A 17,433-nucleotide genomic window follows, 5' to 3' on the forward strand; every position below is an offset into this window, starting at 1 on the left:
TGGTGTAAAGCGCGGTTTGGTCCACCATGTCAGTTAGTGGGCTTGGGCAATTCGGTAGGGATAAACTGCGGATTTGTTCTTGCGAGGTTACGGAAATCTGATTTCTTATACTGAATGGGTTATTCAGATTTATGGCTGAGAAGTTAATAGGGAGCTTCGTGGATGGACAGCAAGTGCTACGGATTTTCAAATCTTGGTTTTTAATTGCAGTATCAATATTAATAGGAGTGCCAGCCAACGCATGATTTGTGCTACTGTTGTAGTGTATCCATTCAAAATACGTTAGGGGGAGAGCATCTTTTGCGAAATGAATGTGTGACATTTCTGATTGCGAGACGCGTGATAGTTTTAATTTTTAAGCTTCAGCCTCGTCAAGGTAATTGTATTTTCAATTCATTCGAAAAAATAAAAAAATGTTAAGAAGCACCACTTGGTTCTACAAACACGAAGTGAGTCCAAGCTTACGGAGTACTGCAACTTGTTGACTTGAATGCCATGGGCCCAGCATACATGATTATGGGTTAGTGCATCGAATATGCTTTATCTTTTTATCAAGGCTAGGCCAAAAATCCGTAAAATCCAACTCTTGATAAAATATATGGTATGTGGGGTTAAACTTACTCTCTCCATTCCAAATTGTAGGTTGTTTTAACTTTTCTAGTTTCTAGGTGCATAATAATATCTTTGAAGTAAAAAAACTAAAACGACCTCCAATTTAAAACGGAGGGAGTAAATGATAGAAAATATGTTTAAGTCAAAAATGAAAATGGTAAAAAGCTGTTCTAGTCTTTTTTTTCTCGCCATCTAGAAATATAAATATTTTTTTGAATTTAATGACATATTAAGAAAGAGGGAAATGTCTGTATCAATCAATCAATCAATCACAAAATGCAATTAACATCTATCTTTTTTTAACAAATCACCAAGATTAAAGTTACGACCAAAGGCGAAGGAATGGATTAGGCTAGAAATACTTATATTTCTAGATAAATTTTGAACCTACATTTGTAGAACAAAGGAGTGAAAGTGCATCTTGACCCCCTAATTGGATTTTGGTGTTGATGACATGCATAATTAATTAACTAATGATTTTATTGAGAAATTGATAGACTCAAAGCAAAAGAAATGAAAAAAGATGCAAGAAAGTACCCGAATTTGTTGAAGAACGGTGTTGGAGCTTAAGAGAAGATCGTTTATCATTTTCTAATTTTAAATTTGAGTATAGGAACACTGGACGCAGCTTGTTGACTTGAAGATGTCAAAGTGCTCATTTGAGATACTAACTACCTATGAGAGACACCTTAATCACAATTTCTCACGGTTTTTGCATTTGTCGGAAGTTCCGACATGTGCCGGAAGTTCCTAGTAACTTCCGACCGGGGGTGCTCAGTGGATTTAATTAATCAGGGTCGAAAGTTTCGACGATAAGTGGCAGAAGTTCCCAGTACTTCCGATAGGGGGTGCTCAGCTGTTTTATTTGAATAGGATCGGAAGTTCCGACCCAGTGTCGGAAGTTCCGACAATTACTTAACAGCACAGTAACAGCTAGTTTTTGGGGCTCGGGTATTTATACCCCCTCAGCCCTCCCTTCATTTGTTATTGACCTAACCCGAGACAAATACCTCCAAGGGCATTCAATACTCCTCCCTACTCCCTCCTTAAGCTAAATCTTTGACAGTTTTGAGCTAGAGCTTGGGTGAGAGAAGGATTTGAGGTGTGTGATTCTAGCTTTGAGTGTGAGGTCAATCAAGTTCATCTCAAGAGCACTTGAAGCATCTTTGGTCTTCGATTCACATTTATTACTCTTGAAGCTTGCTTCTAGACAGTTCGACGTCGCCCGTTTGAGCGCCCTGTTGTTGTGGTGCGTCCGGGAAGTTTGTATTGCCCATCCTCTTGGAGGATTCATAATAAGTGACTCAATCCTCCTTTGTGGTTGATTAAGAGAGGTAAACGGTTAGTGGGGACCCGGCTCTTTGTGAGCTCCTCAATGGAGACGTAGGTTCTTTTGTGGTAGTGAACTTCGATAAACAAATCATTTATCTCATGTGTTTGTTGCGTTCTTCAAGTTCCTTTTGACCTAGAACTTGATTTTTGCCGATCTATATTCTTGTGAAGTTTCTATCATAAAAATCACCTGCATTAGTCTCTACACTTCATTGCTGAACTTTTGATTCAAATAGATTCTTCTTAAACTTGTTTAAATTTGAATTTCGTAGACTACTTTTTACTCCGATGTCTCTAGTTGGGGATAGTGCCGCTGCTGCCGAAAAAGCCGCTGCTATAGTTGCTGCTAATGCAGATCATGGAGGAGGTCCCGTGAATCCTCAAGGCCAGCTACCAAGGAGTCTCCCACCCTCTATTCATGACGCAAGCTTTGGTGACGATTCTAGCTCAAGTGATGAACTTGAGGGTGAGGACTTGGAAGCAAAGAGAATAAGAAAAGAGAAGATGAAAGCCAAGATTGAGAAGAAGGCGGAGAAGTTGATGAAGAAGAGGAACAAGGAAGAAAGGGACATGTATCCTTTCTACGGGTTGCATCAAGTTCCTCATAATTATGCAAATGCTTCATCTTAATATCCTCCTTCACAATTTCAATCGATCCACTTGGGAAAACCTCCTTATTTTATTAGGACGGATTATCCCAAGTGGTCATATGATATGAAAATGCATCTCTACAGGTTTCACCCTTCTATTTGGGAAGTTGTGGTTATAGGTGTAACTCCACCAAAGAATGGTGTACCAACGGCCGAGCAACGAAAGTGGCTAATTATTGAATAAAAAGCCCTTTTAACTCAGTGGTAGAGTAATACCATGGTAAGGCATAAGTCATCGGTTCAAATCCGATAAAGGGCTTTTCACTTAGCTCAAAATTACTTCCGCAATGCAAAAGCCGTAAGGGTCATCACAAGTTCTCTATGTGCTCAAGAGTTCAACAAGGTCCGCTCCGTTGAGATTGCCAAGGTGATTTGGGACACACTAAAGGAGGCACATGAGGGGACCGATCGAGTTAGAGAAGACAAGATGGATTTGATTCATGGAGAGCTAGAGCACTTTGTCATGCTTGATGAAGAAACTGTGAGGCAAATATTTGATAGACTAATGCTCCTTGTGTTGGACATTAGATCTCTTGGAAGTATGGATTGGGATGATCGCAACGTCACAAAGAAGATGCTTAGAACTTTCACACCAAGGAACTCTACTCTTGCCACTAGGATTAGAAAGGATCCAAGCTTCAAAATAAAGACACCTAATCAACTTCTTGGTGAAATCTTACATCAAGAGTTGGTTGAAAGAGATGTGGCCAAGTCACTTAGTCTAAAGATCAATAGGAGTGTTGCTCTCAACGCTAGCTCAAGTATCATGGTTGAGTCAAGCCCCAAAGCTGTCAAGTCAAAGAAAGAAGACTCAAGTGATGAGGGAAGCATCGATGATGAACCCGCCTTGGTATTGAGAAATTTCAAGAAGTTCATGAAGAAGAAGAGTTTCAAGAAAGGTGGTGATGATAGAAAGAAGACATCACAAAAAAGGTGCTATGAGTGCAAGTAATTAGGTCATTATATTGTTGATTTTCCATACAAGAAAAATAAGGAAAAGGAAGAGAAGAGGTACAAGGAGAAGAGCAAGGACTATAAGAAAAAAATATCAAGGTCAAACTCATGTTGGTCAAGAATGGGATTATAGTGATGAAGACTCTAACAAGGAATGCATGGCAACTCTAGCCATACTCAAGTCCTACACCAACAAGACTCTTCAACAACACTTTCGACAATGATGATGACAATCCTTTTTGTCTCATAGCAAGAGGAACCAAGGTCGAAAAAACAACCATCTCCTCTTCTCTTTCTTTCTCCATATCTAGTAATATGCAAAATGATTTGGAAGATGAAGAAAAAAAATATAAATCTAACATGATAAAAGAATTTGGAAAGAAAGGTTACAAAGAGATTAAAAATATTATAGAGAATTGGAGAAAAAGAAGGAGTCTCTCGATAGGCAAGAAGATTTGCTCATCCTTGAAAAAAAGAGAGGCCACTCATAGTGAACTTTAAGAAAGGTTCTCATGCTTAACGGTCAAATATAAGGACCTTGAAGTTAACTATAGTGCTCTTTGGGAAAGCACCCAAACCAATTCCAAGGGAACTCTTGACTCCAATATCTCCACAAGTGAAGGTTGCTCAAGATGCTATAAAATTGATGTAAATGTTTGTGTTGCTAATATTGCTAAGCTAGAAGAGTCAATGCAAGCAAGGGATGTTCAAATCAAAAGATTGAACATGCTAGTGGCACAAGGTTATGAAGGTAGTGTCAAGCTTGAGCTCAAGATCTAGTACAAGGCTAGGAGGCATCCTAGCCATATGGATGTGTTGGAGGTATGCCCGCAATCATAGAGATGATGATATCCCATTTGTATCCATGATTTGTATATTGTGTTCATTGAATATCCATTAAAGGCTACTTGAATTGATTTGCAATTATGTGAATTGTATGTGAAACTCTTTACTAGTATGGTTATTCTAAAGTTGTCCCTAGTCAGAGTTCATGTGAGGACACACATGAATATTAGACTAGCACATGTATTAGTTGATGACTATGTTTCACAAGTCATGGACATGGAGATGTTGAACTAATAATGTGGACACATGTGGAGACATGTGTTAGGACTGACCCAACACGAGAAGTAGTTCTCTCATTAAACAATATATACGCTTTGTCCTTAGACCTGAGATTGTCGCATGTATTCTAGATGTGGATCGACCTACTTAGGGGCTATCAAACGCTACGCCGTAACAGGGTAGTTATAAAGGTAGCTTTCGGGTTTGTCAAGAAGCATGCTTTGAGACATGGTCAATCAAGATGGGATTTGCCCCTCTCTGATTGAGAGTGATATCTCTGGGCCCCTCGAGTGATCGGATCCGAAAATGGATAGCCATGCTACGTACGGTTAAGAGTTAACCTACAAAGGGATTCTGAATCACAGGATCGAGAAAGAGCGGTCGGCTTGAAGCTAGACCAAATATCGTGAGGCAAAGGGAATAGCATGTATATTATGTTGTGATGGTTCGTCTGATATGATCTTCGTGTGCGTATAGGAGTTGGCACGTCTTGCTAGAGGCCGCTACCGACTATTGGGCCGAGTAGGAGTACTCGGGCCATGTCTATACGTATCCAAACCCATAGGGTCACACACTTAAGGGGCTGGAAGCCCAATTCAGATCTGATCCGAGTTGGATTAGGTTTAGGAGTACTAATGGGCCTCGGATCCAGAGGCCCATCAGGAACCTCTATAAAAAGAGGGGTGGGGGCGCCCTAGGATTTACACCTTTTGGCGAAACACACCTGCCGCGCCTCCCACGCCCTCGCCTGTTGCAACTCGCGGATCTAGCAATCCGGCTTGCGACGCTTCCTCCCTGCACGTGTGGATACCTTGGAGGTGTTGCGCCTGCAGCACTTGGACGAGCCATCGACAAGCCGCCGACGAGCCACGACGAGCCGACGACGAGCCGCGGCACCGGAGGCGATCTTGCTGCACGTGGACGAGCTGCTGAGGAGCTGCTGGACGTGATCGACTACGTACGACTACGTGATCGTCTTCACTGCACCGACGCATATCTACATCTTCCGCACCAGTAGTGTGTCGAGTGGTAATCCCGTGATCCTTATACGGCAGTTCTTCCTGGTTATACGCGGTAGAAATTTTGATTTGCGCTAGTGTAGCCTACCTCGTATCCCAACAGTGGTATCAGAGCCGTAGCTGCTTAGTTTTGGATTCGGGATGTGTGCATATGGAGATATGCGAGTTCTCTATTTGATCTATGTCCTGATTTCGTGCCCTTGCTGCAATGGTAGTGTAACGACATACTCCTACCGGTCGGTTTCCGCCATCGGAGTTAAGTGATACACGTAAATCCAGTTGCAGTGAGCAAAGATCAATATGATTGGTCGAATCGAGATCCAGGGTCATACGCCAGGCGCATTAGATGTGCAATGGTAGATGGGATCTACTGCCGGGATCGGGATTTTGTCGTATGCGTATGCTTCGGTAAATCAGCCGTAACTTTTCGGTATGATCTCGGATCGAGGCGATTTTTATACGAAAATTGATCTACAGAAAAAGTTACACATGAATTTCAACGGCTTTTCCGTTTTCGGCAAAATTAGATTTCCCAAATTCGGCTTGGAAGATGGAGTTTCGGGCCTCCGAAGTTTGGAACGTTTGGACGCCTAACTCTGTTTTGCAGGATGTATGTATGTATCTTGTGATCAGTATGGCCCCCTTGTGTATGTGATGCATGTGTGTAACTCATTCGTGACCTGCGTGTCGCGCGTACGGCAACACGGCAGGAGCCATATGTGTTGTCACTTTATTGTACTTAATGGTCTGCGTACCAATCTGTGATGATCCAAGCAACTATGTAATCTTCATTACTAGATTCTTTACTAGCTATTAGGCGTAATAGCATGCTCTAGTTCTTGGAGGACTCATCACCAGGAGGATGGCGCACATGGAACATGGAGATGGAGATCACCATGGTGAACAGGTTCTATGGAGATGGAGATCACCATATGAAAACGGGCCATACTGTGTCACAAGCTGTGTGAATGCTATTCTGTTTATGTTTTACTTTCTGCATGCTGTGATGTTAGAAGTAGAACGATCCCTCACAAATTTTAAGTTAGTATGCCCTCCCAACTAAAACTTGCACCGTCCCATGTCTTGTACAATTAGTGGTGGGTCTATGAAATTAGGGTGCCACTAGTTTTCCTTGACTAGACGGGTTTGTGTCGGACACTTACACGCATAAGGGTTGGTTTGCTTAACAAGGTTATCTTAACGGTTAAGGACCTTGGGGTATAAAGGTTGCGCGCCGAGACATAGAGATGTCACCCAACAACAGGAGTCATATGTTGATATGATTAGCAAAAGTTGCTTACCGATCTACCTCGTTTGCTAGCGGTGATGCTAAAGCTCACTAGTGGACTTGTTAGTTGTGGATCCTGAATCACTAAGTTTCAATAGAGGGATATTGATTTTAGTGGGAGAAGATTCTGTTAAAATAGTTTAATGTAATTTGCTCTATCATGGATACGTTTGTCTTAGTGTATTTTGCATTACTTTTGTTGTAGATTAAATGGCACCTAGCAACACCACCGCATCGTTTGCTTTGCGTTCGGTCCTTGAGAAGGACAAGTTGAATGGAACAAACTACTCGGATTGGATCCGTAACCTGAGAATTGTTCTCAGGGCTGAGAAAAAGGAAGATGTTCTAGACACCCCACTACCACCAGTACCTGCTGATGATGCATCTGCTGCCGTTAAGGCTGCTTACAAGAAGGCATTTGATGCTAATCTTGAGGTAAGCTGCCTTATGGTTGCTTGCATGGAGCCCGAGCTGCAGATGCAGTTCGAGACAAATCATGAGGCACACGATATGATCATGGCGCTCAAGGACATGTTCCAGACACAGGCTAGGACCGAAAGGTTCAATGTGTCCAAAGCCTTTCTGGAGTGCAAGTTAGCAGAAGGCGCAGTAGTAGGACCACATGTAATCAAGATGGTTGGTTACACTCAGCGATTGGAGAAGCTGGGCTTCCCAATGGGCAAAGAGTTGGCCACTGACTTCATTCTTTCATCTCTTCCGCCTAGCTATGGGAACTTCATCTCGAACTACCATATGCATGGGACGGAGAAGGGTCTGAATGAACTGTGTGGTATGCTCAAGACAGCAGAGGTAGACATTAAGAAAAGCGCTAGTACCAGCCATGTGATGGCTGTACAGAACAAGCCTATCTTTAAGAAGAAGGGCAATTCTTGGAAGAAGAAGGGCAAGGCTGGAGTGTCCAAGCCAAACCCTGCGCCCAAGGCTAAAGCTGGACCTGCTCTAGATAAAGAGTGCTTTTACTGTCATGAACTTGGTCACTGGAAGAGAAACTGCAAGCAGTACCTAGCTTCGTTGAAGAATGGCGGAAGTAAGAGTACTTCTACCTCAGGTACGCTTGTTGTTAATGTTATAGACAACATATTTCTCGCTGATACAATTATTAATTCTTGGGTATTTGATACCGGATCGGTTGCTCATATTTGCAATTCGATGCAGGGAATGATAAGAAGTAGAAGCGTGGAAAGAGGAGAAGTTGATTTCCGCGTGGGTAATAATGCAAGAGTTGCTGCTTTGACCGTCGGGACGATGCAACTCCACCTCCCGTCAGGATTTATTATGGAGTTGAATAATTGTTATTTTGTTCCTAGTTTAAGTCGAAACATTTTGTCTCCTTCATGCTTGATGAAGGATGGTTATTTATTTGCGAGTGAAAACAATGGTTGTGTGATCTCTAAGAATAATATGTTTATGGCTTTTGCACCCATTGTGAATGGATTGTTTGTTTTAAATCTTGATGGTTCACCTGTCTGTAATGTAAGTGCTAAAAGCCCTCGGCCTAATGATTTGAGTCCTACCTACTTGTGGCATTGTCGTTTGGGTCATATAAGTGAAAAGCGCATGAAGAAGCTCCATTCTGATGGACTTCTAACTTCGTTTGATTTTGAATCATACGAGACATGTGAGGCTTGCTTGCTAGCCAAGATGACCAAGACGCCTTTCACAGGATTTCCTGAGAGAGCAGTAGACTTGTTGGAACTCGTACATAGTGATGTATGCGGACCAATGAGCACGACGGCTAGAGGAGGATTCCAATACTTCATAACTTTCACTGATGATTTTAGTAGATATGGTTATGTCTACTTGATGAGGCACAAGTCTGAAACCTTTGAAAAGTTCAAGGAATTTCAGAATGAAGTTGAAAATCAGCGTGGCAAGAAAATTAAGGCCTTGCGATCTGATCGTGGAGGCGAGTATTTGAGCCACGAGTTTAGCAATCATCTAAAGAGTTGCGAAATTGTTCCACAACTTACGCCGCCTGGAACACCTCAGAGAAACGGTGTGTCCGAGCGACGTAATCGAACTTTGTTAGACATGGTTCGATCAATGATGAGCCAGTCGGACCTACCGTTGTCATTTTGGGGATACACTCTAGAAACAGCAGCTTTCACACTAAATAGTGTACCATCTAAATCCGTAGTTAAGACACCATATGAGATGTGGACTGGAAAGGTTCCTAGTTTGTCTTTTCTAAAGATTTGGGGATGTGAAGTGTTTGTCAAGCGACTTCAGTCGGACAAGATCACACCCAAGTCGGATAAGTGCATTTTCGTGGGATATCCAAAGGAGACTTTGGGGTATTATTTCTACAACCGATCAGAAGGCAAAGTGTTTGTCGCTCGGAACGGGGTTTTCCTAGAGAAAGAGTTTCTCAAAGGAGAAAAGAGTGGAAAGACAGTGCATCTTGAAGAAGTTCAAGATGAGCCGATCGGGCAAGAATCAATGAGTGATGCTAACGTAGCAGAACAAGTTGAGATACCCATGGCAAAAGAAGCACCGCCACAACCACGAAGGTCGGCAAGGCTCCGCGAAATGCGGGAAATATTATTGTTGGACAATGATGAGCCTGTGACATATGCAGAAGCAATGATGGACCCAGACTCCGAAAAATGGCAGAGTGCCATGCAATCCGAAATAGAGTCCATGGGAGACAATCAAGTTTGGAACTTGGTTGACCCGCCTGATGGTGTTAAAGCCATAGAGTGCAAGTGGATCTATAAGAAGAAAAAGGACATGGATGGAAATGTTCACATCTACAAAGCACGACTTGTCGCAAAAGGTTTTCGACAAGTTCAAGGAGTTGACTACGACGAGACCTTCTCGCCCGTAGTGATGCTTAAGTCCATTCGGATTATTCTAGCTATAGCTGCATATTTCGATTATGAGATATGGCAGATGGATGTCAAGACAGCTTTCCTGAATGGAAACCTAGCTGAGGACGTGTATATGATACAGCCCGAGGGTTTTGTCGATCCGAAAAATGCTGGAAAGGTATGCAAGCTTCAGAGATCCATTTATGGATTGAAGCAAGCATCTAGGAGTTGGAACATTCGTTTTGATGAAGTGGTCAAAGGGTTTGACTTCATCAAGAACGAAGAAGAGTCTTGTGTTTACAAGAAGGTTAGTGGGAGCTCTGTAGTATTTCTAATCTTATATGTGGATGACATATTACTGATTGGAAATAACATTCCTATGCTTGAGTCCGTAAAGACTTCACTGAAAAATAGTTTTTCGATGAAGGACTTAGGGGAAGCGGCATATATTCTGGGCATTAAGATCTATAGAGATAGATCGAGAAGGCTTATAGGTTTAAGCCAAGATACTTACATTGACAAAGTGTTGAAGCGGTTCAGCATGGAAGAGGCAAAGAAAGGGTTCTTGCCTATGTCACATGGCATACATCTCAGCAAGACTCAGTGTCCTTCGACTGCTGATGAGCGGGATCGCATGAGTAGAGTGCCATATGCCTCGGCTATTGGATCTATTATGTATGCAATGATAAGTACTCGCCCAGATGTTTCATATGCGCTAAGTATGACAAGCAGACACCAATCTGATCCAGGTGAGAGTCACTGGACAGCGGTGAAAAACATTCTTAAGTACTTGAGAAGGACTAAAGATATGTTCCTCGTCTATGGAGGTCAGGAGGAGCTCGTTGTAACAGGTTACACCGATGCTAGTTTCCAAACCGACAGAGATGATTCAAAGTCACATTCAGGATTTGTGTTCACGCTAAATGGTGGTGCTGTTAGTTGGAAGAGTTCCAAGCAGGAGACGGTAGCCGATTCTACGATAGAAGCCGAGTACATCGCAGCTTCGGAAGCCGCGAAGGAAGGTGTTTGGATAAGGAATTTCCTCATTGAGCTTGGTGTGTTCCCGAATGCGTCCAGCCCATTGAATCTCTTCTGTGATAACAATGGGGCAATTGCGCAAGCAAAGGAGCCAAGGAACCACCAGAAGAACAAACACGTAATGCGGCGATTTCATCTCATTCGAGACTTCGTTAACCGGGGTAAGATCAAGATATGCAAAATACACACGGATCTGAACATTTCTGATCCGTTGACAAAACCACTCCCGCAGGCTAAGCATGATGCGCATGTAAGAGCTATGGGTATTAGGTACCTTCTAGATTGACTCTAGTGCAAGTGGGAGACTGTTGGAGGTATGCCCTAGAGGCAATCATAGAGATGATGATATCCCATTTGTATCCATGATTTGTATATTGTGTTCATTGAATATTCATTAAAGGCTACTTGAATTGATTTGCAATTATGTGAATTGTATGTGAAACTCTTTACTAGTATGGTTATTCTAAAGTTGTCCCTAGTCGGAGTTCATGTGAGGACACACATGAATATTAGACTAGCACATGTATTAGTTGATGACTATGTTTCACAAGTCATGGACATGGAGATGTTGAACTAATAATGTGGACACATGTGGAGACATGTGTTAGGACTGACCCAACACGAGAAGTAGTTCTCTCTTTAAACAACATATACGCTTTGTCCTTAGACCTGAGATTGTCGCATGTATTCTAGATGTGGATCGACCTACTTAGGGGCTATCAAACGCTACGCCGTAACAGGGTAGTTATAAAGGTAGCTTTCGGGTTTGTCAAGAAGCATGCTATGAGACATGGTCAATTAAGATGGGATTTGCCCCTCTCTGATTGAGAGTGATATCTCTAGGCCCCTCGAGTGATCGGATCCGAAAATGCATGGCCATGCTACGTACGGTTAAGAGTTAACCTACAAAGGGATTCCGAATCACAGGATCGAGAAAGAGCGGTCGGCTTGAAGCTAGACCAAATATCGTGAGGCAAAGGGAATAGCATGTATATTATGTTGTGATGGTTCGTCTGATATGATCTTCGTGTGCGTATAGGAGTTGGCACGTCTTGCTAGAGGCCGCTACCGAATATTGGGCCGAGTAGGAGTACTCGGGCCATGTCTATACGTATCCGAACCCATAGGGTCACACACTTAAGGGGCTGGAAGCCCAATTCGAATCTGATCCGAGTTGGATTAGGTTTAGGAGTACTAATGGGCCTCGGATCCAGAGGCCCATCAAGAACCTCTATAAATAGAGGGGTGGGGGCGCCCTAGGGTTTACACCTTTTGGCGAAACACACCTGCCGCGCCTCCCACGCCCTCGCCTGTTGCAACTCGCGGATCTAGCAATCCGGCTTGCGACGCTTCCTCCCTACACGTGTGGATACCTTGGAGGTGTTGCGCCTGCAGCACTTGGACGAGCCATCGACGAGCCGCCGACGAGCCACGACGAGCCGACGATGAGCCGCGGCACCGGAGGCGATCTTGCTGCACGTGGACGAGCTGCTGAGGAGCTGCTGGACGTGATCGACTACGTACGACTACGTGATCGTCTTCACTGCACCGACGCATATCTACATCTTCCGCACCAGTAGTGCGTCGAGTGGTAATCCCGTGATCCTTATACGGCAGTTCTTCCTGGTTATACGCGGTAGAAATTTTGATTTGCGCTAGTGTAGCCTACCTCATATCCCAACAGGATGGGCTTGGACACTACAAGGGAAGCAAGGTAAATGACTGGAAGATGGTAAATGGTAAGGAGGTCCTCTTGTTCAACAAGGGTGCAAACCTTGGTGACTTGATGGACATGGTACATGGTGTCACAAAGATCAATCCAACTCAAGTCAAGTCAATGGTCGAAGCAACTACCAACGTAAACGTTGTGGAAAAATCCATGACAAGGTCAAAGGACAAGGTGGTTGCACATGAGCCCTCACCAAACTATACCACCGACTACATGGCTATGGACCACAATGGTAAAATAGTGGTCAAGTATGTTGGTGCCTACACGAAAATAGCTATGTTTAGAAGTGTGTGGGTTCCAAAGATGTATCCCTCTAACCAACAAGGACCCAAATCTTTTGGGTACCTAAATTTCCATCTTAACTTGTTTTGTAGACCTACTCCTCCGGTGGCACCGCATGGTTGCTTGATAGTGGATGCTCAAATCATATGATCGGGGAGAAGGATATGTTTTCATCCCTAGAGCATTATGACACACCTAAAGAAAGTATTATCTATGGAGACAATAGCAAAGGGGATGTAATGGGAATGGGTAACACTGCTGTCATAAATGACAATTCTCTCTCTAATGTTTATTTGGTTGAATCTTTGGAATACAATCTGTTGTCCATCTCACAACTTTGTGAGAAGGGCTATAATTGTCTCTTTACTAATGAGGGTGTGAACGTCTTTAAATGGGAGGATTCCTCTATTGCTTTTACGGGTCGCTTGAAGGGCAAGCTCTATCAATTCACAATGGATAAAGTTAAGCCCGAGACTTGTTTAGTGGCAAAAACTAACTTAGGTTGGGTTTGGCATCTCCGACTAGCCCATGTTGAGATGAGAAACTTGGCCAAACTTCAAAAGGGCGATCACATCCTAGGACTAACAAATATTATCTTTGAGAAAGATAGGTTGTGTAGCGCATGACAAGCTAGGAAGCAAGTTGGTGCTCCACACCCCACCAAGGATATCATGACTACTTCAAGACCAATGAAGCTTCTAACATAGATTTATTTGGACCCACTGCTTACATTAGCATTGGCGGTAAAAAATATGGTCTTGTTATTGTTGATGATTTTTCCCGTTTCACTTGGGTATTCTTTTTGTATGATAAAAGTGAAGCTCAAGGGATAGTCAAGAAATTCATTAGAAGAGCTCAAAATGAATATGTGTTGAAGATTAAGAGGATAAGAAGTGGCAATGGCTCGGAGTTTCGAAACACCAATGTTGAAGAATTTCTTGATGAAGAAGGGATCAAGCATGAGTTCTCCACTCCATACACTCCTCAACAAAATGACACTATGGAGAGGAAGAACTGAACCTTGATTGAAGCCGTAAGAACCATGCTTGATGAGTACAAGATCCCGGATAGTTTTTGGGCAGAAACAATTAACACGGCTTGCCATGCCATCAACCATCTCTACCTCCATAAATATTTGGGCAAGACATCCTATGAGATCATCACCGGTAATAAAACCAAGATGCACTGCTTTAGAGTTTTTGGGAGTAAATATTTTATTCTAAACAAGAAACCCAAAAGCTCCAAGTTTGCACCAAAGGTTTATGAAGGCTTTCTACTTGGTTATGGTAATAATGAACATGCCTATCTTGTTTTCAACAAAACCACCGGTTGTGTTGAGATCATGGTAGATGTGACTTTTGATGAATCCAACGGCTCTCAAGTAGAGCAAGTTGATTAAAAACCTTGTAGATCATGAGGAGCCACCAAGTCAATCAATCATGAGAATGGGCTTGGGTGAAGTGAGATCACATGAAGTTGAGGCTCAAACACCGATTGAAAAGGATGACAATGATCCATCATCATCAACAAGAGTTGAACTACCAAGTTGATGGGGACATCACCTACTCGGATACAACCACATTAGCAACTTTTGATCCATAGGTGAAACGATTCTTTATCATAATTATATTTGATATATTTGATGAATTGATGCTGCACCATGATGTGTGTTCATTGTCATTTTCAGAAATACATACGTGGATCCAAAAGAGTGTTAAACATACATAGAAGGTATGGAGGACCAAAGAAGTTGATTGGGGGCCAAGTTCAAGTATTGCCAACGTCCTCCATTAGGCCACCATGTCACTTTTGGCTCAAGGAAAGAAAGAGATCAAATCCAACAAGTTTTGGGGTTGGATTCGGACCGCAGCACTACGCCAACTTGTGACGGCCGCCACAACCTCATCCGGACTCCATTTTGGGTGTTCAAGTACTCGTTGGAATCCCTATGAAGTATATGTTCATATAGATCTAGACTCATGTACATATGTATTATGAAGTGGCCGCAATAATTAAATTACTAGCAAGAGGTTTTTCTATTAAGGTGTTGTGTCGCCTTATTTTGGCCCGATGGGACTTGTATCAAGTCAGTGTAATGACCTAGGCTAATCAGCCGAGTTAATCTCAAGGCTAATCCCAATTTTGCAGTTCTAATTAGCCTCGACCCCTAAAACCCAACCAAAACTGCCGGTTCTCGCTAAGTCCCAAAGACAGTGTTCCTTCAAAATCTTAGAGCTGTGGAAGAACTAGAGACTGAGTGGTAGACCCACAACCAGATCCCACGGATCTCTCGGGTCAAGCGTGTCAGAGCAAGCGTGCGCCCTGCTTCAGAGTCTCTCCACCACGTGGCTTAACCTCCCCGACGAGCCCCGCCTCGCCCAGTCGCCGGCCACGACCAGACGGATCAGCATGCCTCCCTCCCAATCGCACGCAGAAGCGTCCTGCAGACTCTCTGCCTCGTCTCATCTCACTCACAACCTCGCCGGCCGTGCCAGGCGTCCTGTCGCTGCTGCGACTAGAGATTGGCCACTGCTGCACCAGACCGCCTCGCCTCCCGCGCTCATCATCTCACCCAGACCCCCGGCCGCGCGCGCCCCCACGACGATGCCACCTTCGCCAACCATGGATCCAGCAGTGACAACTCCTTTTCCCGCCTCGCCAGTAGCATGCCCTGGCAAAGCTGCTGGTTCGGCGCCTGCTAGCATCACCGCTCGCCCTGTCACCTCGCCTGCAGCGCCCTCGCCTGCAGTGCCCCTTCCTTCTTTCCTGCCACACGCTAGCCGAGTTGCCGCCCCCAATCCGCCACTTGATGCGACCAGACCCGCGCTCGCCCTCACCAATCCTTCTCTCCAGCAAAACCGCGCCTGCATAAGCTCTGTCTCCAGTGCCTAATGACCAAAGACCCTATCCCCAAAGCTCTGCCTTGCCGCCCATCGCCGCCCAATCGCCGCCAAGGCAGAGCACTCCATCCTTGTTCTTCACGATCTTCGCGCTGCTCAAACCCTCCCTCTCTTCCACACAGCTATAAAAAGGAGTACCAAAGCCCTACCGGAGTTCCCTTCATTATCGTTGCCTTGCCGCATCTTCCTCTATTTCGTGCTCAAGCGCTGCCACGTAAGCTCTTGAGGAACTCTCCTCTCCGCTCAACACCTGCCTTTCCCAACCCACTAGCCGCTTGTTTTCTCCGCACGGTGCTAGAGCTTACTTGTGTCAACAAGAAGCACTGCCGTCGTCGGAGCACCGCCGGACATCGCTGCCACCCAAGCCTTAGCGCCTTAGTCCTTCCGCCTGAGCCTGTTCTTTCCGACCCCAAGACTTTACCAGTAGGCCTAAAGGTAAACTGCTGACCCCCTTCCCGGTTCGCCCGACCCCTTTTTCCATCTCGCCCGACCCTGTCTGTTTCACCCGACCCCTTTTTTCGTCTCGCCTGACCCTGCCTGTTTCGCCCGACCCCTTTTTCCATCTCGCCCGACCCTGTCTGTTTCGCCGACCCTTATCCGCCTCGCCCGAGGGCTCGGCTGTATCTTTTTGTTTGACCCAAAGGTATCTGTGTAAAATTTAAGGACTTCTTTGTGATAAGTCTGAGGACCCCGGTACAATATTCCTTAGGTCGGAGGGTCAGATCATAAGTTTTTCCTAATCCGACCCTTTGTCTTGTTCTCTATCAACTGAAGCTTGAACCTCCACACTTTTTCCGTAGCCTTGTTACAAGTTTCTGGGCTAAAGCTTGCAAGCATTGTTGAAATAACCGTCTAAGTGCTAACTCCTGCATTTGCATTCGTGTAGAGCTAAATCTCGCCGACGGCACATACGAGCTGCATCCGGTGCCAGAAGACGGAGCAGTAGCTGAGCCGCCGACCGCAGGAGCTGAAGCAGAACTCGCAGAGGACCAGTTTGCCTCCACCCCGCTCGAAGGCAAGCCCTGGAGCATGACCCCAACTTTCTAACTTGCACATGCCTTTCTTCGTTTGTATGTGCATTTACGTTACAGGAGTTGTTTGAAACTATAGATGCATGACTTAGTTCCCTTGATCTGAACACTAGTCTGATAAGTCCGAGTAGTTGCATTGCTTAATAGGACTCGGTAAAAGTTGAGTTATTCCCTGTCACTCGTGAGTTATAGGAGTTGGTTGTTCTCCTTCTGCTTACAACTATAAGGACGGTGGACGGGGCAGGGCCTGGTGAACTCTTTTGGTGGTCGGTGGATCGCCCTGTTTGTCTATATGAAATTGCTTAAGGTCGAAAAGTGTTGGTGTTCGTGATCAAGTGTTTGAAAGTACTAATCGCATACCTAGTATGGGATGGGGAAGCCTAGTACCTGATTGAACTAGGGCGTGGCTTATACCCCTACTGTCCCTGGAACGAGGTTCCCATGGTGCATCATGTGGGTGCAAGTGCGGCCACAGTACGACAAGAGGTCGGGACTGTGGAGCATTGCATGCCAAGGGAAGTTTGGACCTGACACGTGCCTGGGAATTGATGGGGACGGCCGACACAGGAAGCGACCCTTTGTGGTGTGCGGATGTCGTGAGATTAGGTTCGCCATGCATGGTTAAGAAACTCAAATCGATTCGTCTGCCTCTCACAGTTTGAGACTACTTGATCGCTATGCTACACTGAGTAAAGATGGAAC

At 44.5% G+C, this 17,433-nt stretch overlaps 1 protein-coding gene across 1 annotated transcript in view; it reads right to left on the reverse strand.

Annotated features, from left to right (window-relative positions):
* The window catches only part of LOC101768043 (microtubule-binding protein TANGLED1), a 1,865-nt gene extending 1,235 nt beyond the window's left edge, over positions 1–630 (reverse strand). Inside the window, 1 exon segment of the mRNA XM_012844980.2 lies at positions 622–630. Within this exon segment, the coding sequence (XP_012700434.1) occupies positions 622–630 (9 nt within the window).
* Between the last annotated feature and the right edge of the window lie 16,803 nt (positions 631–17,433).

The sequence above is a fragment of the Setaria italica genome, chromosome I (genome assembly GCF_000263155.2).
Source record: "Setaria italica strain Yugu1 chromosome I, Setaria_italica_v2.0, whole genome shotgun sequence".
NCBI classification, from domain to species: Eukaryota; Viridiplantae; Streptophyta; class Magnoliopsida; order Poales; family Poaceae; genus Setaria; species Setaria italica.